Source organism: Pyxicephalus adspersus, chromosome 3 (assembly GCF_032062135.1).
Source record: "Pyxicephalus adspersus chromosome 3, UCB_Pads_2.0, whole genome shotgun sequence".
NCBI classification, from domain to species: domain Eukaryota; kingdom Metazoa; phylum Chordata; class Amphibia; order Anura; family Pyxicephalidae; genus Pyxicephalus; species Pyxicephalus adspersus.
Genome location: NC_092860.1, coordinates 126,498,723 through 126,523,074, shown reverse-complemented (window position 1 = coordinate 126,523,074; position 24,352 = coordinate 126,498,723). Strand labels below are relative to the sequence as shown.

The following is a 24,352-nucleotide window of genomic DNA, read 5'->3' as shown; positions in this document are numbered from 1 at the left end:
GTACATAAGCCCTTGAGGTCAGCTTTTGTGGGCCACAATACAACATATGTTGTAACATATGAAAACTTTATGTAATTGCTTGCTTTCACTAATGCCCAAGTTCCTGATTTACTTGCACAGGCACCTATATATCTATACTAGAGTGGCAGGTAAAATAGTATAATTAGATTAAATTTATAATATATTTACCCATTGCATGTTTCTTTTCCAGGAAATAAGGGCATTACCTTATAATACAATTTAAAGTGGAACTGGATGCGTTACCTATCTGCGCTACCTTGCTGGGTGCCACTATCTTTGTCATCTTCTTGTCTTTGGCCATTGCATGCACAGCTCAGCTTTATCACATATTCAAGGCACAATCACACAGGTAAGATGTAATTGCAGAAGGGACACTGGCTGTCTCTTTCTGCAATAACCACCTGCCTGAAGCATTAAAGTGGGAATTTAGGACCAGTGAAATGATATAATGGAACCCATCACAATCAGAAATCAGCTTTTTGTTGTATTTACATTTTTAAAAACTAGTTTCTGTTTGGATAAAAACCTATAAATTTCCTAAAATAGATAAATTAGTTTACCATAGAATAGGTAATATAGCGTCTCATATAAAAAAAATATATGTATTGGTTTAAAATGTTCTTTGTGTGAATGTGCTGAGATCGTCATTAGTCAAGGCAAATTGCAGACATAATATTTTAGTTTTGAAAAGATCAGGGAAATAAAAAATTTAAGTTAGGTCTTTATATCTATTTGCTGAGCATATTCGCACATTATGGTAAAATGCTTTAATGGAAGATTGTAAGACAAAGGTTTGTGTCAATTTGTTGTAGTAAAGCAGTAAAATATTAACACAATACATTAATGATATCAGAACAACTTCATATACAAGCTAGTCTTATACTAATCAATAAAATTGATATAAAACAGACATACTTTAATTGACCATATCAAAACAGACCTAGTCTTTGAAAGCTCAGACTTCTATTGACTGGACATAGCACATCGTACTAAAACAAGAATACACATTCACTGGTCACAGTAACATGGGAATTATGTTTAATGGGTCATAAAAAAGCAGTTAAACATCGACAAATTATAGTAAAGCAAAGATGAGCATTGATTGGTTGTGATACATTAGAGGGATGCCATGATTGTTTTTTATAAAAGAGAGACAAACATTGACTGGACTTCAACACAAACACATGACTAATTGTAGTAAAATATAGATAATTAAATTAATCATAATAAAGTAGAATATAAACTGATTAGCCACATTAATCAGAGGCTTGATGTCATCAGTCTGCTTAGTTGCACATTGATTGGCCATAGCAAAAATGAGACACTCACTGAGTCTGAGAAGTACACAGACAGCTCACATTATATTATTCAAATATGGTTAAAAAAGGCTTAGGCTAACAATGTTTACTTTTAAATATTTTTTCTTGATAATAAAAACATAATCCAGAAACAAGTTAAATTAAAAACTTAAAGCTTTACAAAATGCCTTAATGTAATAAATAAAAAGGATCAATATATTACAAGGGGGTGCTGAGTAGTTCCTGGCTTTGCCCCCTTCCTGATGAAATAGAAAAATAAGTTTGGGGGCATATCTCTGACTCCCTTTATAGTGCAATAGTGTGTGGTAATTGTTTTCTGAATTCCTAAATCCCCCACACAAATCTGTCCATGTATTACTGCTCAGCAGCCTTACAGAAATTATTGAACTAAAATTGGAGCCAAGAAACATTAACATGGTGATGACTTAAAGCTGCATTAAATGGCATTTTCAAGCTGGATTGGTCTCTTCTTTTTATATTAATAGGCATGTTGGGGTATGAATTTCTGTAAGTGAATTTATCCATGAGGTCTTTAAATGTCCATGCAAGTTTTTGGGAATGCAAACCTTATCTGTGAATGCTGGATGAGCACAGAAGCCTCTTAAACTGAAGCCATCAATACTTATTCAAAGCCCATGGACACAGGCCCTAGGTGTGAGCTTATATGTACCTTGTTACCTTTTTTTTGTCTTTTTACATTTGTTGATATACCAATGTTTTCTGTTTCCTCTATAATAACTGCTTTTGGAAATGTACAGTATGGTTTTAGTTCCCTCAAAAGACATTTCTATTTGTTGAACAAAATATATGACCTTTGTGTCAATATATTTGGTTATAAAGTTGTTGTAGTAAGTTAATATAAATTATATGTTTTTTTTTTGTTTTTTTAGGCTTTGGATGTTTTACTATCATAGAAGTGCTGGACATTTAAGGAAATCTGGATCCAAACAGTACAAAAAACTCCTCAATGGAGCTCTTGTCAAATTTGATCAGTCTTGAGGGGGGTAGTTCATCCTGGCCAACTGAAAAAGTGAATTATCCTGACCAGATATTCTTCAATGCTGCCAGAATTTTCCAGCATATTCATCGGAAGAAACCTCCAGATAAGACTGTGGTCAGCTATGGCAATGATTCTGGAATGCCTTTGCCAGCCTTCAAAGATGAAAGATTTCAACGCTGGTGCTACGAGCTTGCTTTCAATTCTTTGAAATGTGAGTAAAGTAATTGCAAAAACATTCTCTGCTTTGAGAATATTCACCCCTACTTGCAACACTTGCAGCACATTCAAAATGCACCACAATACAGGAAAAATGGTCATGCTCGATATTTTTCTTGATGCAGTGCACCATGAAGCATAATTCTTTGAGCCTGATTGATCCAAGCTCTCCAAGACCGAAAAAAAAGACAATCATGGTGGACCTTTATTAAAAAAAGAACTACAGGTAGTCCCTCGGTTAAGGACATCCGACACCTCCTAGAAATAAACAGGCTTCCCCGCTCGCTGTGTGCAGAATGGGGGCTTGAAGGGGGGAGGGGCGGTTTGCATGACTTGCAGAAGAAATCTTTTGTTAAACACAGCTGAGGTTGTGGGTGATCTTGGGGAGCTTCTTCTGCAGTCTCTTGTAACTCTTTAATGACCATGACATTCGTTCATCGCGCATGCTCAGAACATGCACAATCACTACACGTGCATGAACGACCGTACACACGACAGATGGTCAATGATCGTCGTCCAATCCGATCCGCCAGTCCGGTCGTTCATTTCCAACGACTATCCTCGTTCGTCAGCGTCGTTGGTTACTTTTTTTACGAATCGATTTTTGACCAATCGGTTGTTCGTCGTTCGTTCCGTTGTTCATTTCCAACGATAAAAATTGGATGTGTGTACGCAGCTTTAGACTGAGCAACTACACGGCAAAGAAATGAGCTTTAATATCGGTTTTAAATACACCTACACACAGCTCAGCATATTAGTTAAGGAAGGTAAAGCCCACGCAGATACTTTTGTGTCTTGGCAGAAGATGCCCTTCTTCAATACCTGTCTGATCAAATTTTTTCGTCTTTAACCTCAATCACTAAGCTAAGTGAAAATTTCCTTGCAATGTGATAATTCACTTTGCTAAATGAACACCTGTTTTCCTTAAAAAAAAACCCCTATTGCATCTTAAAGGCTCTCTTTAAAACAAAAACTAAAAATCTGCTGTAGTTATAGCTTTAAGTGCTTGCCATTCCTACAGCAGCATCTATAAAACGGAAAAGATACAGAAAAATGTTGGGCCACGCAGAACTCTTTGCTCTACTTCCTTTTACCTTTCCTTTTGCTGCCTGTGTTTGTTGCTAGCTCACCAGCGCACTTATATTTGATTAGCATTGTTTTCCAATGATAAGACTTTCCAAGTACTGATAATATAGAATGTATTTCCAAAACAAACAGCCATTTGACACAAACTGAATTATCACTGTCATGCTCTGTGTTATTATATTAAGGAGATAAATGTGCTAGGCATACACCATGCAATATTGTCTCTATAGTATTTTCAATATTATGGTCGACTATATGTATTCAATGTTCTTTTCACTTGTTCAATATTCAGTGGGCATTGTGATCATTTTCACCAATATATGAGATTGAAATATCAATCAATTTATAAAGTGGTTTAAAATATGATGGTTAACCATTCGACAAAAGATTTTAGAAAGGGAGTTATAATTTGGGTTTGCTTAAACCGTGTCTCTAAGCAGTACAAATGTACAATGTTTTACTTATTATTATTATTATTATTATTATTAATATTAAGTATTTGTAATATATTATTTACAGATCAAGATCTGCTTGAGACTATTTTGCTGGTCAGTGGCTTCTACCATTCACAACCACTGGTGAGTGTATATGTATTTTATTCTTATAGAACGTCAGCAGTGCAAAAAAACACCTGGTAATCATTCCAGAAATCCAACAATTAGCTAACCTAATGTTGTAGGATACCAATGGCTCCTTTTCTGTACTGATCTCACATGCACTGTTTTTAACCTTGCCTGAGTTGTTCCTACTTGACTAAGGAACTCCACTTATCCCAGGCTCACTATATGTCCTTCTCCACTTGCATGCATTAGGTTCATACCCAGTAAAACACTATTCCTCCTTTGAATTCAAGGAGCTTGCCCACAAACTGTATGCAATGAAAGAGATCAAGTTCTTTGAGTGTGCCAACATCAAGAGACCCATACAGCACCCCTGTAATTCCTTCTCCTTGTAGTCGACCCTGCAAGAACTTTGCAAGCCTGATAATGACTTTAAAGGTTAATACAAGCTGTTTCCCACTAGAGATACCAGAGAAAAGAAAAATGTGAATGCTAGGACATATTCTGGAGAGGGAGAAGGGGCCTGAATGTCATTTTCTGTTACTTGCCTTGAATCTAAATTTAGACACTGTAACAAAAATAACTTTTTTTTAAATCTTTTTAGTAAAACTCTTCTCATACATGAAATAATAAATTCTATTCAGACTGATATGTTTTTGAGCTCTGTTTTATTTTTGTTGCTTTAGCCAGATGAAATGACCAGTTTAGTAGTGGTAATGTTATATGATTTCCAAGACCGCAAGTTTCAACGACGCTGCATATCAAACAATGATGAGGTGGTAGAGGATGTACGAGAAGTAGAAAACTTTTTGAACAGGTGAGTCATTTTTATATTACAGGACATGAGCTAGAAGTGACAGTGATATACTTAGAGAAAGCTAGATAACATTTTTTTAAATTATCAGGAGCCTTTTAAGAACCATGTATATCTAATGTGTCTTCTTGATTCAACCTCTGCTGTTCTTATCATTATTAGGGCTGAAGCTCTAAAGCACTTGAACCTGAATGTCTGCCAGCAACTGATCAACTGCCTCCTCTATGCTCCTAACATGGAAATAAATGTGGACAGCATTTTTAATTGTTTCACTGTTAAAATCATAGAAGTGGTGGCTGGCAGACATTCAGCCGTCCAGTAACCCCAGGTGCAACACCTCTGAGTTTGCCCTTAAGGTAAAGAGTCATTGTTAAAATGTTTTCAAGGTTTATTAGTTGTTTATTAGTTTTACAATCCAGGTTTTTTTAGTTTTAGTATAAAACGGAACTAAAGCTGAAAATTTTTAAAAATTGTGACCACGCAGGACAAACACCTTTGTTGCAGATGGGACAGGCAATGTCCCTTCTGCAGTAAAATAAATATATCTGCCTGATTGAAATTTTTTTAAATACACTCATCTGTTTTATCTCTGGTGACACTATCTTTTTTCTTCTTCTGTGTTTTCTGATCTTTAGCCATCTTGATTGGCTGGGCTGAGATGCCAGGATGATACTGGGCACATCCCGGCACTGTACGTGAAGCTGCACATGCATAGCTGAGTGTTTGTTTTAGAAGAAAACAGAAATAATAGGATAAGTTATAGCAAAAGGGATATCACGTGTTTCTTTTTGCAAGAAAGATCTGTCTGACAGATTTCTAAAGTAGAACTATAGTTCTGCTTTAAACTTTCTAGAATAAAATCCTTCTAAATGATTGATCCCATAGCCTGTACTCATATGCTAGAAGACATTGAAAGTTGACCTATCCATGATGATGGTGCCCCTTTACCCCATATGTAGATCTGCAGTTACCATAGTGCTGCACACACTCCTGTTGTCAAACACAATCCTAAAGCTCACATTGGACAAAGAACCTACACAACAAATGTATTTTCCATGTCTGCACTGAATGACATGTTTTAAAATATGGTCCTTGTGTTTGAGCCCAAGTCATCTCAGGCAAGCTGTACATTATACAAGCTTCCTTTAAGATAAGTAAGGTGACTACATTAGTTAGGGTAGATTTGGCAATATAAGTATAGCACTAGCTTAGTACTTTTATCAAGGACGCTTTTCCTTTAGCCATCAAAGTTCTGTTGACTTACTGTGTGACAAATGTTTCCAAGTCCTGAGGAATGAGATTGATATTTACTCTGTGATAAAAGTCATCATTTCATTTGTCACTTGGCAGTCCACCTTCATCACTGTATACACAAGTATTACTGGATCTGTCATTCCAAGCCTACATAAACAAACAGTATTTCTATTTACTTGCTTGTATGGCTGCCTACATGCACATGAGAAAAGGATGGATAAAAAAAGATTATAACTTTCCTGTGCTTTCTTTAGGCTTTTTGTTAATATGACCTTTGGGCTTTTTCAAATGGCCTGTTGTGCAGTTTATTAAAACAAACCTGTACTTTCCTAAGGCTAGGTTATCCTGATATGAGGCTCTAGAGGAACCGAATACTCACATTGACTATGTTCTCTCAGGATTTTCTTAAACACCTAGGCCTGGACCTTTGATTACCTTAGATTAGTGGTTGCCAACCTTTTCGGACCCACGGGCCACTAAATTTACCGGCTCCGGACTGCGCATGCGCAGGGAGCTGGGTGTCTCTCAAAGGGGATGAAACTTCCCTCATAGTGACGTCATGATTCCAGAACCCGTCCACTCTCCCATTGCAGATCTGAGCCTGTGATGGGAGAGTGGGTAGGTTATGTCCAGAGACACAACCCGCCCACCTCCCTGAGCCTGTAATCTGTACAGGGGACATGATCCGCGGCTTTGGCCGGTGCCCCCCCCCCCAACGGGGTCCTTCTCCTGACCCTGCTCGGGCGCACACTGGCAAGAGCCACGGACCACCAAAATTTTCACGTGGACTAGACCACCAGTTGACAACCGCTGCCTTAGATCATGTAGTCCAAAATTAGAATCTCCAGCGCCTAACTAACACACTGGTGATTATTCAGGATGGTTCATTCATGCCACTACTTCACCCTATTATAATCATCCCATGCAGAAAGCTGTAGTTTTAGAAAACAGTTTAAAATATATAAAATGCTGTAGCACTCACATGTAGCAAAGGGATGAAGACAGGGTTTCTATCTACCTTAAAATAAGGTCTATCGAGAGGTCTATCACATACATTGTACTGATGGCATCCACAGACATCCTAAGAGCCTGGCTTCCAACACTTTTCTACATCTGAGTACAACAATGTTTTTTTTTTTACAATAAAGTGTTTTTAGTGGTAGTGCAGAAGCTGTAGATCTTTTTTGCGCCAATCAATAAGGTTACTCAGCTTGAGGGGCAAGAGGCTGCAGTACCTATCGGTGGTGCTGTGAAAACCCTACCCAGGGTGGAAATCATTGAAACAATGAAAAAAGAACACTGATCAAGTCATAGTGTTTACTGTGTTTAGGTTAAACTTTCAGTTCACTAAAATATTTTATTGACCTGGAATTTTCCTCAAAAAAATTCTCCCTACTGTTTCCTATTGTTAAGGCTCCTTAAGGAAGATTATTATTGCAAGTCTTAGTTTCCTATTATGCCCTTCATTTTCTCATTCCATTACTTCCTGTAATATGTGACCATAAAATAAAACTCCAGTTTTCACATGCTCATCCGGTGTTTATCTCCCCTGGTCCCTTTGTTAATTCTGCTAGAACTTATTCCAGTGGGTGTCCCTTATGAACCATAGTCATATATATTGTTAATGGATGTAATAAACATCTACCCAGTAGAGGATGTGCCATAAAATCGCTGTGAAAGTAAAATCTATAATGTGGACAGCTAAATATAATCAAAGCACCATAATGTTCAGATAAAGCTTTTATTGAATGCGTTGGGTGTCATTCACATAGCGATTGCAATAATATGTTTATTAAGCCAAAGGAAAGAAGATAATCATCTTTCATGAGGACAGACATTTGCATAAAGCACAATAAAAACATACTACCCTGTTTTGACTGGCAAAGATTTTGTACCCTTCAACTTTGCCCTTCATTCAGAGTACTTTACAGCTGTCGGAGCTAACCAAGGACAGTCATGGTCTCATTAAATTACACATTTTCTACAATGCTTTTCTAAAGAATGTGCCTTTTATAGGCCCATAATATCATATAGAGGGGTTAGTAAGTAGCTTCTAGCCACTTTATTTAAAGTTCTTGTGAACTTTTAAAGGACAAGTCAAAGTTCCCCACATTCTAATCTATGCTCTCACTTACTCTTTGTGATTTTGCAGTCCTGGAAGACGATTTAGTAAAATCAGAGTTACTGGTAACTGGTTAAGGCTAAGTACACTTGTGCAATAACTGACATTGGAAACCAACGATTTTTCGATAATCGTTAACAAAAAAAGTGCACAACGACAGGCCTATGACACAGATGAACGAGCAATGTCATTGGAAACGAACAACCGTCTTGGTGGATCCATTTGGGTGACGATTGAACAACCGTCTTGGTGGATCCATTTGGGTGACGATTGTTCGCTATCTATGGTGTGTACAGTCATGTAGTGAACGTGAATGGCTCTGCGGTACACTTTCTCTGGTACACGCCACTTCCTGTAGTAGTATCTAGTGTGTGTACATTATTGGTGGATTTTATTTGAACAATCGTATTGTTACAGCATTTACAGAATCGTGCACTATACGGTTGTTCAAAATAATCGTGAATAATCGTTGATCAGTCGTTCGTCGTTTGTTTTCTAATTACAATTATTGCATGTGTGTACCTACCCAAAGAGTCCTCCTGGACAACAGTATTCCCTTGATGTTTATTTACCAGTTTGACGGAATGACTTCCTTTTACAGTGTTTTGGTGATGCATTTTCTGTTTTTTGTTATAAGTAAAGCATATCTCATGATCTGTCCTAGGCGACCCTTGGAAATAGAGTAACCGCTAACTCTAATGTATACTCATAATTGCATGTACTCTTTAAATGTTAATTACATTCTCTAAATTATTCCATTAGGGTTAGCTTATATTTAAAGTTTTATGTTACTTTATTTAGCTATAAAACCAAACTGGCTGCTGCCCTTGCAAAATGTCGAATTAAGTATGCAGCTCCAACCATTGAATATATATTACCAGAGACCGTACGAAAACAAGAACAACGTGCTTCCACAGTGCCACTCTACGCTTGGATCAATACAGCCAAAATCAGGTAAAATAAGGTTTTCCTGTACCCTTGTTGGTGTCTTATATAACTGATTATTGAGTAACAAGAATGCAGTTCTCCTATGTAATATGTGCAAAATGTGGCAACTTATCACTTGTTAGCTTACACAAAGGAGGTCATCTATAATAACAACCTTTTAAGTTGAAAGGTTCACTTTGTTTATCCTCTTTTATAAACTTTTATTATATAATTGTTTTATAAACTTTGTAAACCTCTTTGTAGTATGTATTATTTAATGATGAGGAAAAAGTAGATACATTGCAATGAAGCAGTTCTAAAATAGTAGCACTGATATCCAGGGACAACATGGTTTTACCTATCATGTTACACCAAATCATTTAGCTTCACTGTTGTAACTTAAACCATATATCAGTGTGTGCCAGTGCTTTGTAAAGGGATGCCTTTTTTACTCCTACAAGATACATAATAATTAGTGACTGCTATAGAATTTGTCCACTACAAATTATTTGAATTGAAGAAAGTAAATAGTGTTTTTAGAAGGTATGGCATTTTTAACACAGATCTGTTTTGGTATTCAGAGATGTATTTAATGCTATACTGCATTTCTGTTATTAGCCTTACAGAGGTTTTTAACACATTGAAAAAAGAAGGATTCACTCAGGCGGAATCTCCCTCAGATCTGCACGGTTATACGTATTGCCTTGATGAGCATTGCCAGGATTTACTTGTGTTTCCAACTCATCTGAAAGAAGAACTGAGCAGCATGGAAATGTTTATTGATTATAAAATAGTATTACAGGTATGCAGAGTGTCAGTGTGGTGTTGTATGAAACAAAAAAGTAAGATAACCATGAGAAGTGTGCATACATACAGTATATACAGTATATTATTTGTTCTTCATGATAATGTACATTCTAGGCTTGTTTACAAACCAAATGTATGGAGCTTTAATATTACTAAATATGAATTGAATGGTGCATGTAAATGATTCTGCAGTCAATATTCTATTTTCTAAATGGAATTAACATCGAACCTTTGTATGAATTCTAAACCGCAAAGCAAACACAGTGGTAAAGGGGTCATGCCTTGTACTTAATGCGTCAGTTACATAATATGGAAATTTTGGTTGCACGTTTGACCTCGTAACAAGCAGTGGGACTTAGAGGGAACAAACACCATGTTTTACATAGGTAGTCAGGTTGAAAAAAATAAAAAAGTTCATCATTTCCAACCATTAGGGAAATAAATATACTAGAAACCAACATATCCCAGATAGAACCAATTATGCACAGTTGATCCAGAGGAAGGGGGAAAAAAAAGCATTTTAAACAGTTGAAACATGGTTCAATTTGCTCGAACGGGAAAAAATTCCTTCCTGATCCTGTGAGGCAATCAGATATTCCCCGGATTAGCAGTCTCTGGTGTCATTCCTTTAAACTTTAATACCCAGTTATATTCTGTGCTTTTAGAAAAGCATCCAGCTTTTTCCTAAAGCAATCTATAGCAGAGATCCCATCCCCTGGCTGTCTGGGCCGCAGCTCTGGCCGGGGCAACCCCAGCAGGGTTGGGAGAAGGACCCTGCTTGGGGGGGGAGCACCGGCCAGAGCTGTGGACCACATCTGCTGTAAGCACCGCAGGCTTGGTGGTGGGAGGGTTGTGTCTCCCATTGCAGGCTCATACATGACACATGGCTCCCCGAGCATGCGCATGGGGACCATTGATCTATAGCACTTGCTAAAAATTCTTGAGGGAGCCCATTCCACATTTTCACAGATTAAGGGAAGAATCCCTTAACCTCCCAAGTGTGGCTCCGGATTAATTTTCGGTAACCCTGAGCCACATTGTAAAGTACTTACCTGGCCTGACAAGCCAGCGTGTCCTCCAGCAATGTCCATCCGGCATTTGTGTCTCCTGGCCTCGTGTCCCTGGCATTAACAATGGGACGTGTGAGCACGGGGGGGCGGTGTGCTGTGGGGCATGACCGGGCCGGAAATTTAAACTGCTCCTATGCGCATCAAACAGCTGAGTTTAAACAAGACAATTGTGCTGTTTTTAGTCTTTCAAATAATTCAGAGAAAGGAACTGCTCTGACAATCAATATTACTGATATAACATTACTGATATAATCAGACCGCCAGGGAGGGTAATTATGCAGTGATTAAAGTTTGTTTCCTCCAGACACAAAGAGTGCCTATAAGTGAACAATTGAAAAGCAAGTTCTCTATATGGACCATTTATATATTTATATAGTGGGAGGAAACCGGAGTACCCTGAGGAATCACACACAAACACGGGGAGAAGGTTCAAATTTCATGTAAATAATGTCCTGGCCAAGATTTGAACCCGGGACCTAGGGCTGCAAAGGCCAGAGTGCTACCCTCTGTTGCACTGTGCTGCCTACTGAAACAAAAAGAGTAAATCTAAGTCCCCAGAACAAGTGTCCCCATTGAGAGTCTTCCCCTCTCCTGTTTGGAGGACAATGGTAAAACTTTTGACTTTCCATAATTTTTTGTTTCAGTAACAAAACTCTTAAAAAAAGTTTGCATGTGCGGTATTTAAGACACCAATGTGGGGTGATAAGGCAGCCATCTCTATGGGGAATAAAAATTTTTCCGGTTTATAGATTCCCAAGACTTGTAACCCTGGACAAGGGCAATCTATGTCTTCCCCTGACACATACTCTGATGTTGACACAATAAATTGTAATCTACAAGAGATGATTGAATCAAGTGCACAAGGGATTTTGATGAAAATTGTTATTCTGGTGTTTAATAAATAAAGATTACCAACAAACACAAGTACATAAGTGCAGCTAGACAATTAGTGACCATAAAACGATTGATTAGACAACCTTAATGGCCGTGCGTCATTCCTACTCAGTGTACGTGGGCTGCCAGACAGTGATATTTGTCTTGGAAGCATTTTTGTCCTCTAGTTTAGGAAACGCACATAAAAGCTGCCGAGATCCCAGAAGAGTGTGTGTGATTTATAACTCCTTTGTCCACTCTCCCCAGACTTGGAAGGATTGTGAACGCAGAAGCACAATATCGGTGCATCTTTCAGAAGGTTGCTCAGCAACATGTTTATGTCAGGCTGTTTATCACTGGAAACAGAAGCTGCCCAGTTTGGGAGCTTGATCTTTTAATCCCTAGAAGGACAATGCCAACATGAAATATATTGCCTTTCTATGAGCATGTTTTACTTTGAGTGCTGCATGGGCTGAGATAGTGTGGGAGTACAATAAGTCACCATGGTAACCATCATAAAGACACAAGATATGTGTAGACCACGTACAGTATTGTCTGCAGAGACATTAACAGGTTTATGTCTTGGGAGCAAAGTTACACAACCCCATATATTACCTGCATGTCTTTTCTGGTATTTATTCATTGTATTTTTATAAGTTGGCAAGTTAAATGTCCTGTAACTAGCTAACAGATTTATTAGCACGGTAATATACCTAATAACATTATCAGTTTAAGTCTGAAAAGGAAAAAAGTAAGGAAAATAAAATAACATCCCTTTTCTTTTGTCATCTTCATTTTTAAAAATACTTACTGTGGCCAATAAGTAGCATTGCCATTGCTCCCACATCTTAAAAACCATTACTGAGCAAAAAATTACTCCTGACCCCTCCCAAACCTATGTCCAAATAATTTTAGGTTTTCCGAACGACTATGAAAACATGTATTTGAGTGGCAATAATATTATCATTTAGACTGTGTTCATAGTACTATGGAATAGATGTAGGTGCTGCAGACTGAGCATGACTAATGGCCATACACAACAGATGTATCTGATTATTCACTAGTTTGGTTTGTTATTAATAGACCCGTTTCCTCCCACTTAGCATGTTGACTTCGTTGGGTGGGGTACTGGTGGTTCCTCAGCCTCCTACTGGGAAGTTGTGGGGGAGGTATTATTGTGTAGAATTGTCTATAGTCTTTTACATTCTATATACTTTAATGCTTCAATGGTTACTTCACATAATGAACAAGTAAAGCGCTCAATGTTTTAAAATATCCCAATACCAAAAATCACAGACTTTATATATCTAAATCTGATCTGTCTATCTCTCTCTCTATCTCTATCTATCTATCTATCTATCTATCTATCTTCTTCTGCACCATGGACCTTCTATGGCCTTGCATGTATTTGGCTATGATGCTCCCCAGAGAGTAATGGATCTCTATGGAGTACACAAGTGCCAAAGATCCTGAACCCTTTTCTTAGTACTGCATAGAACTTCACTTCATGTCTATGCACAACACTCTGCAACACACTTCTGTGGGAATTGATACATTTTTTTCCCAAAGGGAATAATTTAATGCCCTTGAAAGATCTATTCATATACTGACCCAATTACACAAAGAGCTGCAGGAAAATCCAATATCTAGAATTTCTATAAATGTCATCATGTATGTTCTGTAACCATATGTATGCTTTCTCTACAGGACAAGTCACACAGTATTGCTGTGCATTCTGTGAAAATGCTGCACAACATGGATAGTGATATCATTGTGGCCAACCCTTCTTCTGGTTTTACCATCGCCCACCTCTCCGTGCTGACCAGTCAGTGTAACATTTATGTATGTGGGGTTAAGTCTGAATCAAGAAATGAAGAATTGCAGGAGCTCTTCATGAATATGGAATGTAAAAGTATGTCTTCCACATGTACAGATTCTGAAATAAATCTAAATGATGTCAGATACATATGCTACATTAACACTACTTTATGTATATTTGCAACAAAAGTACTATATATGACTTCAGTCACTGACACATCTAGTATATTTTTAAATTCTGTGCGTAGGAAGGAAGGATGGGTGCATAGTTATTTTTAGGGAATAAACTCCACATACTCATTAGAGCAGAATGCTAAAATAAAATTATCTGATATTTGTGGCTACTCGGTTTTAGGGCAAAACTAAATCTATGTTAAACTAATTTTGGTCAAGAAACCAGTAACTCTCAGAAGATTAGGTGACATAGATTAAGAAAAAAACTTGCTGATCTCACTGCGCATGCTCGAGCATGCACAAAAGGAGCACCCAAGTGCCTGCCGGGATGTGTGACATAGGTATCCCGGGAGGCTCTGCATAGGCGATCAAAAATTAGGAGGGCGTGGCTGCACCCCCCCCCCCCTTTTGCACTGACAAACAAAATCTTTACTTTAAATAAAAGGGTTGTCTATTCTTTTATGTAAAGTAAATATTCTGAGTTTAGGTACGCTTTAATACATTTTTCACATTCAATTCAATTAGAAAAATGTGTGAATCACATGTTGATCTATACATTTTCCAAATAAATCCAATTAAAAGTGTGTAACTATTGGATAAAAGTTGGCTCAGCCTTGGTTAAAAACATATACATAGTTTATGTGGTTTTATAGTGGGTGTCATTCCTAATTTGTCTACTAGGTAGTGCATTGTTGGTTATCACTTATAATATTACCTACTAATAAAGCAATGTATCTTTGTTACGTTTGAGACATTTGCCAATGTCTGCCTACCTTTCAAGTACATTTAAGAGGATACACCCAGCTCAGTTCACACAGACTGAAAAAACATTAAAAATACATTAGGCAAATGGTTTATAAATACTCCCTAGGTGAAGTATATATACTCCGCAGGTGAACAATTTGTTGACTTATCATGATAGCGGGATCTATGTAGTAGATGTGCAATTATGTCTAAGAGTTGAGTTGGCCCCTTTAAACAGTCAAAGTATATTTTACATATCAGTTGGAACCTCCTGGGGCTGCACAAATAAAGCAAATGTTTATTTCACTTAGTGACTCAGTCTGACTATGACTGTTTCTTTTATTACTATTAAACATGAATGTAAAAAGTTTCTTTGAATCAGTTCAAAACTGTCAGGGCCTGTATCCTTGTTAGTTACAAAGGTTAAACACTCCACTCCAGAGATACATTAGAAAACGCTATCTAGGAAAAGAGATCAGAAGGTTACCAGAAGAAAAGTAAGAGCATCACCTTATGTATTTCAATAGTAAGTAGTTGTTTGGCTTGGGTTTTACTTTAAAGAACACGTATTACATTTTCCATATTCTTTCTTTATATATACAGTAGAACCCCAGTGATCTGGAACTCAGCTCCGCTAGGGCAGCGGAAGCTGATTGCTCTGCTCCGTGATTGGCTGAGAAAAGGGAAACCCTGATGACGGTTCAAGCTTCATCAGGGTTTCCCTTTTCTCAGCCATTCAGCACTAGAGGTGAATGGGGACAAGTCTCCCCATTTAGGTCTAGTGTTGAATGGCTAAGAAAAGGAAACTGGAAACTAAACTTATCGGGATATCACGTGGGTACCGGATAACTGAGGTTCTACTGTAATAATATTTTTGCTTACCTGTACTCAGGTCTATCTACAATATATCATCTCAACAAATTTCACTTACAACAATGTTTTACTTTATAGATATTAAGATGCTTAAAGAGAGTTTTACTGACATTGACCCCGGAGATCCAAGATTACAAAAGGCCAATCTCATTCTGCTACTTCCTCAGTGCTCTGGATCAGGAGTCAGCAACCCTGTGGAGTTTATTCTAAATGAACATGGAGGTAGTTTTTGCAATTGTATTGTCTATTACTACTGGGGCTACAACTGGATTCCCTCTGGAGAATTTTCATAACCAGTGTGAACACACACTTAAATATTGTCTGATCACATTTAATGCCACTATTGCTGTTAAAGGGGGAGCTATTTGAATATTCATATTTTTGTGCCTTATTTATATTATTACATACAATCTGCAAGAGAATACTATTAAGTAAATAGGATTGTTAAGATTGATTTTATGTCTAGATTTAATTATTTATGTACATAGGGCAGCTATAGTCATCATCATCCATGAACAATATGCTTCCTGCTAAGAACTGTTTTACAACAGCTGTGCCTAGTGTTTGGATGGAAAGCAATAGACTTTTATTAGCATTGGAATTAATAATGGAGAAATTTGCCCTTTATATATATAATTATGTGTTTAACATTCCTATAAAGTAAGTGAAAGTATGTATTTTCTTCTACAGATACCTCCCTGCTCCAGGATTTCTCCCAAGGGTCGGTGTCAACTGAAAGACTGAATGATCTGGCCAAACAGCAGCTGTCTGAGATTAACCATGCCATGAAATGTAGGTGATAGAAACTCCAACACACTTTTTGTTTGTGTATCAGCATTGTACAAATTGACAAGCTTTTATGTCCTTTGTGTAGTGGGAACTTTTCAGTGGCTTCAGAATCAGTATCCTGAGAAAACAGGATGTCCTGGTTGAGTTGCATCTTGTCTTTTCGTGCCCTCTATTAGCCCTAGTGTGTGATTGGTAAACTGTGAGGTTTCTTTAAATGACTTCATGTGCAGCCCAACGGAAAGTTATTTGATCTGCACATCAAAAAAATAGTGTAAATACAGTATGTTAATACAAATATGTCACTATCGCTTATTTATCACTGATGTATTTACATGTGAACCATTGCTAAATTCCTGGATAATTTATGCTGGAGGACTCCAGATAAAGACACTGGTGATCACAATTTTTAAAACAAGAACATACATATATGATATTACTATAAAAAAAAATAGTAGAGCTGTATTCTCAATTTTAACTTTATTATACAAAAATACTACTTGATACTAATTTTATTATTCCAATTACAATCAATACTTTGTCAGGGATATGCTCTGTTTTGTACAATGACAGTGAACAAAATTTTTAAAGTGATTGTGAATTATATAAAAATATAGATTGTGACAATATTTCCCAATACAATCTGTACAAATAAGCCCCATTTTCTTGTGGGTCTGTGCCAAATGCCCTTTTCACAGCTTTCTATTTTTGACAAGAAAAAGTCTTCATACCTCTACTCTCTACTTTTATCTTTTTTTTATTTAGTTAATAAAGTGCATACTATTTTATACTGTACACGCTCAGTGTATCAAGAAGAGAATGAAAATGTCATCAAACAGGCTCTTCAACTCAAGATGGAAGGAACCAAAGGACAGCCATACGGGTATGAACTATATTAGCACCTGCATATGTGTTAAATGTAAATTTACAGTAAAACTTATTAAAAAACCCAGGAGGAAAGATAAGTATCTGCCTAGTGTATATCACCAATTCAGATTCTGGCTGTAATATTCAATTGCCATCTAGAAAATCTAAGGTAGAACTCATAAACATAAGTCACGTTATGGTCCTTCCTGTTTATGTAAAATCCTAATTTGTGATGTCCCAAAACTGCTGTGTGGTCTGTTTGGTGATCTGTAGACAAAAGACGCAGTATTACAGACTTGTAATTAATTCTTTTACAATATGGGACATGTCTATAGCAGTGTTTCTCAACCAGGGTTCCTCCGAAAGTTTCTAGGGGGCTCCTTAAGGAATAAGCAGTTTGTGCATCCCAGGTTAGTTTAACTGATACCAAACGACCTTGTTGGCTATGTGTAAGAATGGCAGTCCCCCCCATTGGTCAGCAATGTAGGAGGTATTCTTCCCCCTGACCACCACCCTAATGTACTCTGAGTTTTGGATATTGTAATTATTGCAGGAGTTTTCTAAATACCTGAAAGTTATTTCAAGGGGTTCCCCTATGTTAAAAAGGTTGAGAAACACAGCTATAGAAAATGCTGGGATCAAAAGGCAACTACCAGAACAGAATTTCAGCAGAAATAAATTGCTAAAATTTGATCATCCCAAACCCAAAATACAAAAAATCAAGATACCTCAAAATCAAAACTAATAAATGCCACTCCTAAGAGTGCTACTACTTTTTTTAAATCCTTTTGAAAAAAGCAAACATATTTTTATAGACAGGTCAGCAGGATAAATAAACTTCTTGCTTCAAATTAGTAGTCGTGAACACAAAGCAATGTATTTCACAAGCATAGTAAAGCATAGTTTGCTTACTTAACCTGAGTTCTTTCCATTTAAACAGCGATCACCCATTATCCCCTGTCTACATCAGGTAATACACATTACCATTACACTATGGCTGCTTACAGTTCACGTGATCATCTGGGGTTTTCTACTATTATTAGGTATTATTAGGGGTACACCGGGCAGTATGGGTGGGTGCCCAAAATCCTGCTCCTTCAATTGCTTTTCTAGATCTCATCAGATGTTGGTAGATAATGATACCTGTCTATACATTCCTTTATAACCACTAGAATGCATCTATGAATGCATTCTAGTGGTATGCATCTAGAATGCATCTACGAACTGAACTAGAAGAAAATAATTCAATGGATTCATGTTTTCCAAAGGCCACTCGGCACTAAACTGTATAGATTTTCTGTTAGTTTAAAGTATTTTAGAGATGACAAATATTCTAATTAGAGTTTTCCTATTTTACCAACGATGGTGTTATTTTACAGGCTGAGTCCACCTGTTATTCCACTTTGCCATTCATCAGAAAATGAATCTGCCTGTGATAAATTCTTCAGAATGGAACTATCAGATAAGTGCAATGGCTGCTTTGTTGCCATCATGACAAGAGAGGTGAGAAAAAGTGTGTGTGTGCATATATATATATATCTTGGAATACTTTTTTATTACTCAACAATACCACTTCAAGCTATAGTGTCTGTACACTTGCTTTTTGTATGATGTGCCCATACATCTAAAGGTTTGTTATAAAAGACAAATGTGCTCACACATTAGACAATATAGGATGGCTTTTGTTTTTCACTGGTTAGTTAGTGTTACAGATAGCTGGCCGATGGGTTGCAACTGGTAAATTTGGTTTCTTTAGAGAGCAGCTGCAGCAGTGGGGAGCATTGGTCTCTCTGTTTATTAGACCTATATGTAGCTCTATAGTCGGAAAAGCTGCGATTCTGGAGGGGCCTCTGGTCAGATCATTCAGTCTGGGGAGTCGGTCAGACCTTTGCACACAGAAATCAAGGGTCTTTCTATACAATGTGCTGGCATGGAACAGTTTTCTTTCTCAGGTTATAACTTCATTTTGAAGAAAACAAACTGCAATTACAAACTACATCAAACTGTGGTGCTTTTCCCTACACATATTCTATAGATCGGTGTTTCTCAACCAAAGGTTGCTAGGGGCACCTTGAGCAATTTTTGACTCTCAGGTCGGATTCTTGCCTGAAATGAGCACAACCTTTTGTCTTGAGCGAGAATCATCTGACATGCACATAGTCTTAGTAGGAGACATTCTTCCCACTGACCATCACACTAATGTACTTTGATTTGTGAATATTGGTAATACTGCCAACGGTTCCTAAAGACCTAGGGGTTATTTTAAGGGTTAAAAAGGTTGAGGGAGATTGCTCGGTAATATTCACCGCTACATTTCACAGTATTTAGGGCTAGTCTACAGTATTACCAGTTTTAGTAGCTACTGTCCAATAAAGCTGCTGATTACCATGTCATACCTGTGATTTATAGCAGCATAGAGAAGTGTTATAGTTAGCTATATCAGCAAATTCCTAGCTACACAGAACGCAATCATGAAGATATGTAGCAGCTACAAAGTTAATAGTGTGACACAGACCTTCCATACAGCGCTAACATGTCTGTAGTGATGAGGAACGAAGGTGGCAGTCAGGAGTCAAGGAGGGAATATTTTGTGGTCCTCTGGTGTCTAGCATTCATGAGCTGACCTAGAAATATTAATATTCTGTTTGGAAGGAGAAGCTGCTTCTTTTTAGCTTGGATAGTTTATTCCAGCTGGATGTGCATAATTTAGGATGTTAACAGGACTATTTTAATATGTTGTAGGAAATAGTTTCTAAGCTGTTGGCATATTAGTAAGAATCAAAAATGGCACTTTTGTGAATGTAGGACACCACATATAATGGCATGTGCATTGCATCAGGGTGTGGATCTACATACTGCTACTGTAACAGTGGAAAAATGAAGGGCCCCACAAAGAGTTTGGTGTTTTACTGTATATTGAGGTGCATTTTTTAAATGTGCATTTCTGCCAGAGGTGAACGTAGCCAACATTGGGCCCTCCTTCAGATTTGATTTGGAGCCCCCCCTACTGAACTGATTTGGAGCCCCTGTGGGGGTTGCTGTTGGCTGGGGAGGGTCCAGAGCACTGGTGCAGCAGCATACTTTGCACCTCCCTTTGCCCATTCTGGATTACTGTGGGTCAGTATGTGAATGGTCCTCAAGGGAACATAAAAATTCTTGTAGGTCTGCTTCGTTATCCACTGTTGTTCTATGTAAAATGTTAATAATGTATATATTTTACAGTCTGATTTGTAATTTATCCATCATTTATTGACATTTATTTACCTTTGGGAGATTCTAAAGAGAACCAGTCACAACTGCACAGCAAAAAGTCCTAATATTTGTTACTCTATTAAACTATGCAGTGTTTCTTATAAATTATTTGCATTTGTCTTTTTTTATTATATATATTATATATATTATATGTTGGTGTCTTCTTCTATAACCTGGCGGTGTGATGTCACCCGATGTCTGCAAACTGCTGCCATGTCAGCTGCCTCCCGCTACAGAGTGTGCACTGCATGAGACCAGAACATTGGCAAGGCAGCAACCATAGACTTTATTATTTAGATCCTTAGAATAACTTGACTGGTTTTCTCAATATAATTTATCATACATTCGGGGTTAGGGGACACTTTTTATATTGTTTATGTTTTAGTTATGTGGTGACCATAATTGCTGTTTGATAAAAGAACATTTTCTAGTACACAGCACTCTCTCATTTTGTAAAGAGTTCTTATCTCCAATCTATTTAAGAAGCAGACTGTTTTGTCTGATCACCAAGGTGACTTACTATATATTGTCTGCTTGCATTCTAGACAGCTCCTTCTCCATCCCTCTCCCCCCAAGATGTTTTGGCTCGAGCTGCCTCTAAGGGACTGCTCAATGGCATTAAGGTTGGAAAATCTTCAAGAAAGGATGACAAAAAAAGGAAATCAAAAGCACAAAGTCATAAAACCACCTCGGCTACTTTAAACGCTCAAGCAAAGATCAATGAGTTTATTAACCATGAAAATATCATGATGAGCCCAAGAACACCAAAAATCCAACATGACCAAACCACTTCCCACAAGAACACCAAGAATTTACGGTTACCCAAGGCACCAAACCAAAGTGGCATTCCAACCGTGTCCATAACAATGAAACATCCAAGTAACTTTTCATTGTTTTCCAAAGATCGCCAGACAAGTGCCATCAGACCAAAGCCAGAAGAGAAGATACAGCTAAAGCCTGTCCAGATTATTCTGCCTCCAGTAACCACTCCATTCCAGTATAGTTCTTCCCCCGATGTCAAGAACCGCAGTCCAGTCCATTATTATCACCAGCGCTGGCACTCAGGAACCAGGAGCAGCCCCCAATATCCTTTGACTCCAACTCAGTCTTCCATTGGTAAGACCAGAGAAAGTATACCATTTACCACGGTCCTACATGCCAAGCCCTGGCACTGAACAACTGTTGTTTTTTTTACTTTTTTACTTTTATGTAATACTACTACAGGAATTCATAACTAAAATATTTTTTTGCATGTTAGTGGTTTATTATTTCTTGTGTTTAAAAATTGTGTTTAAAAACTTTGGGTCTTTGGATGTTTGTGTACTGTTCTGTCCCCTATTAAAAAGGCCAGTTAATTTATCTCACCAGTGAGTTCTACCTTGCTGGAAAATAGCAGCAGATCTATGAAATAAATAAATTACCTAATTACTGCACAGCCATCTCTAAGAATAAACTGATAACATTTGCTTTTGTAATAATCCTTTGTATGCTTTTTGATGGTAAATTAAAACTCTAACATTATAAGTAAATCAGATATGAACTATTTTGAATATTCTCTTCTATTACGAATATATAAAAGTAAAAACTTTATGGTCTGGTACTAATATTACCATGCATGGCTTTACCAACATCACATCTGAAACACTTAACATTAAACTATAGCCTTGTTAGGTAAAAGACTGTGTGAGATCCAATCCATATGAGGGCTTCCTTTACTTGGCTACTTCAAATAATACTACTAGATTGGCTTGTAAAGTTTTTGTACATTCTGATTTACTGATCTTAAATATGCAGATCAGGAAAGTTTAAATAAAGTCAGACATTCCCATGTGCACACTTGTACTTGTTTTTAGACAAGAAAGTCATGTTAAAGCCAGACAAGTAGCATTTAGATGAAAGTCAGTAGATGCATTCTCCATGTATATTCCATTGCAGGTTTTGTTATAATGTGAAATGATGTACTGTACATTCTAACATTTATCTTGCTTGGCTGTCCTCTGCAGTTTTGTGATTTCTGCTGTCTCCTTGGTCACTGTTATTTCAGTTTTAATCCAGTTTCTGCCTCAATTCATTGGGTGATGTTACCTCTCTATGCTCATGCAGGGAGTTACTTCCTTTTGGCAGCATGCACATGTTAAATTGTTCTGAGTAGAGATGAGCACAACCATTTAATCTCTGTGTACAGTGGTCCCCCCGACATTGTTCATTGACCGGCCCTGGCCGAGCATAGAACAACCAATCAGGAATGATCACTGTGCATTTCAATCGAGGAGAGTACAGCAGGGTGCTGCTCACCTATCCTCCCCTCTCTATAGAACATAATACCTTTTATCATTCATCTGTCACTGGAAAGGGTAACAAAATATCAATTCCAGAGACAATTATCCTACATGTGTACATAACAACTCCATTGTGCCCGAGATCTACCACAAAATACAGACAAGCAAAAAAGTGTTTACAGGGAAATGAGAGCGATAAAGAAACATTTCCTGAACTCTTACTGAAAATTCCATTTTCTTGGCTGTCTCTGACTTCAATACTTTCTAAGACCTAGAACAGGCATGGATATAAGGAAAATCATTCAGGTTAAAAACCAGAACTACTAATCTGCATATTTGTTCCAGTCAGTAACTGAGAACAATTGTCATTATATTTCTCAATACAATATGCAACTGTTTTGCATACAAAGAACATTCAATAATGTCTAAACCAAAAAAGAATTATTATAAATTGCAGCCTAACAGACCTTAGATGGCACTGCAATTTTTTTGTTAAGGTGACAATGTCCTCCCACTGTGCGTGGCATTTTATCCTAGAGTCGTGTTTTTCCCGAGACCTTCCTCTTCATCTATGTTACATTGGCAGGATGGGTGCTCATAAATATATTATTTTTCTTTGTTAGATATACATTCAATCTGTAGACCGGTTTGCCCTGTCCCAGGGTCAAGGTATGAATCTCACGCAGGCGATAGTTCCATGGGTCCTGGTGAATCTGAGCCAGGCGATAGCTCTATATATTATCTATTAGATTTTGTATTTTGTCCTTATGTTTACATAGGTTTTATTGTTTACTACCACATCTCAAAACATGCTGGTAGAATATTTACCTTCACCCCTAAAATTAGACTATGGTAGGGACATTATACTGTGAGATCCTCTAAAAGACACCTAGTGACATGACCATAAACTGTGCTATGTATAAATACAAATTAAAAACTAAATTATTATTATTGTTTGGTTCATTCTGTACTTTATTATTTATTATAACATTGCATGTATTGCATTTGGAATGTGTTATCGGGTCAGATACTTGCAAACAAAACTACATCTGACGGGGGTACCCCCAAGACTTTCTCTATCGATAACCCACAAATCCATTAAATGTTGTCCCCAGTAATACAAGTAATCCCAGGTAGTCTGATCACTTTACATGGATAGAATTAACCTGTTGCTGAGGCTGGAGGGTATAAATCTGACTTTCATTCATTGTATACAATTATTTGTGAATAAATGATTTGTACAATCATTTTATTTTCCTATATATTCATGGAGACCATCATCCAAATCCAATAGCACCATTGTTAAGCCACCTACATATTTAATGCTGTCAATGCAAAATTACTTTCCAGGAAATTTCATTCCCTTGGCAGTTAGGTAAGTTGTGTTTCTATGTTACTCGGACTGCTTTACCATGTCAGTAACCACTGCAGAAAAAAACAATCAGAAACAGTTTACAATTTCAGCAACAAACCTGACTTTCAAAAGAAAT

General features: G+C 37.4%; 1 protein-coding gene across 1 annotated transcript; it reads left to right on the top strand.

Moving 5' to 3' along the window:
- The first annotated feature begins 226 nt into the window (after positions 1 to 226).
- On the top strand, positions 227 to 24,047 carry NSUN7 (NOP2/Sun RNA methyltransferase family member 7). The gene is made up of 12 exons (XM_072406288.1): positions 227 to 370; positions 2,231 to 2,551; positions 4,162 to 4,220; positions 4,889 to 5,019; positions 9,194 to 9,346; positions 9,938 to 10,121; positions 13,777 to 13,981; positions 15,757 to 15,900; positions 16,369 to 16,470; positions 17,230 to 17,347; positions 18,711 to 18,834; positions 21,129 to 24,047. Exons 2-12 carry the CDS (start codon positions 2,308 to 2,310, stop codon positions 21,756 to 21,758), a joined length of 2,094 nt encoding a protein of 697 aa, XP_072262389.1. The 5' UTR covers positions 227 to 370; positions 2,231 to 2,307; the 3' UTR covers positions 21,759 to 24,047.
- Positions 24,048 to 24,352: the final 305 nt, after the last annotated feature.

What these genes read in the sequence shown, in the direction of transcription:
- NSUN7 (XM_072406288.1), top strand. Translation starts at nt 2,308, where the DNA reads ATGGAGCTCTTGTCAAATTTGATCAGTCTTGAGGGGGGTAGTTCATCC. An exon ending in TGCTTTCAATTCTTTGAAAT is followed by an intron (nt 2,552 to 4,161) that starts GTGAGTAAAGTA and finishes TATTATTTACAG; the next exon opens with ATCAAGATCTGCTTGAGACT. An exon ending in CATGAATATGGAATGTAAAA is followed by an intron (nt 13,982 to 15,756) that starts GTATGTCTTCCA and finishes TTTACTTTATAG; the next exon opens with ATATTAAGATGCTTAAAGAG.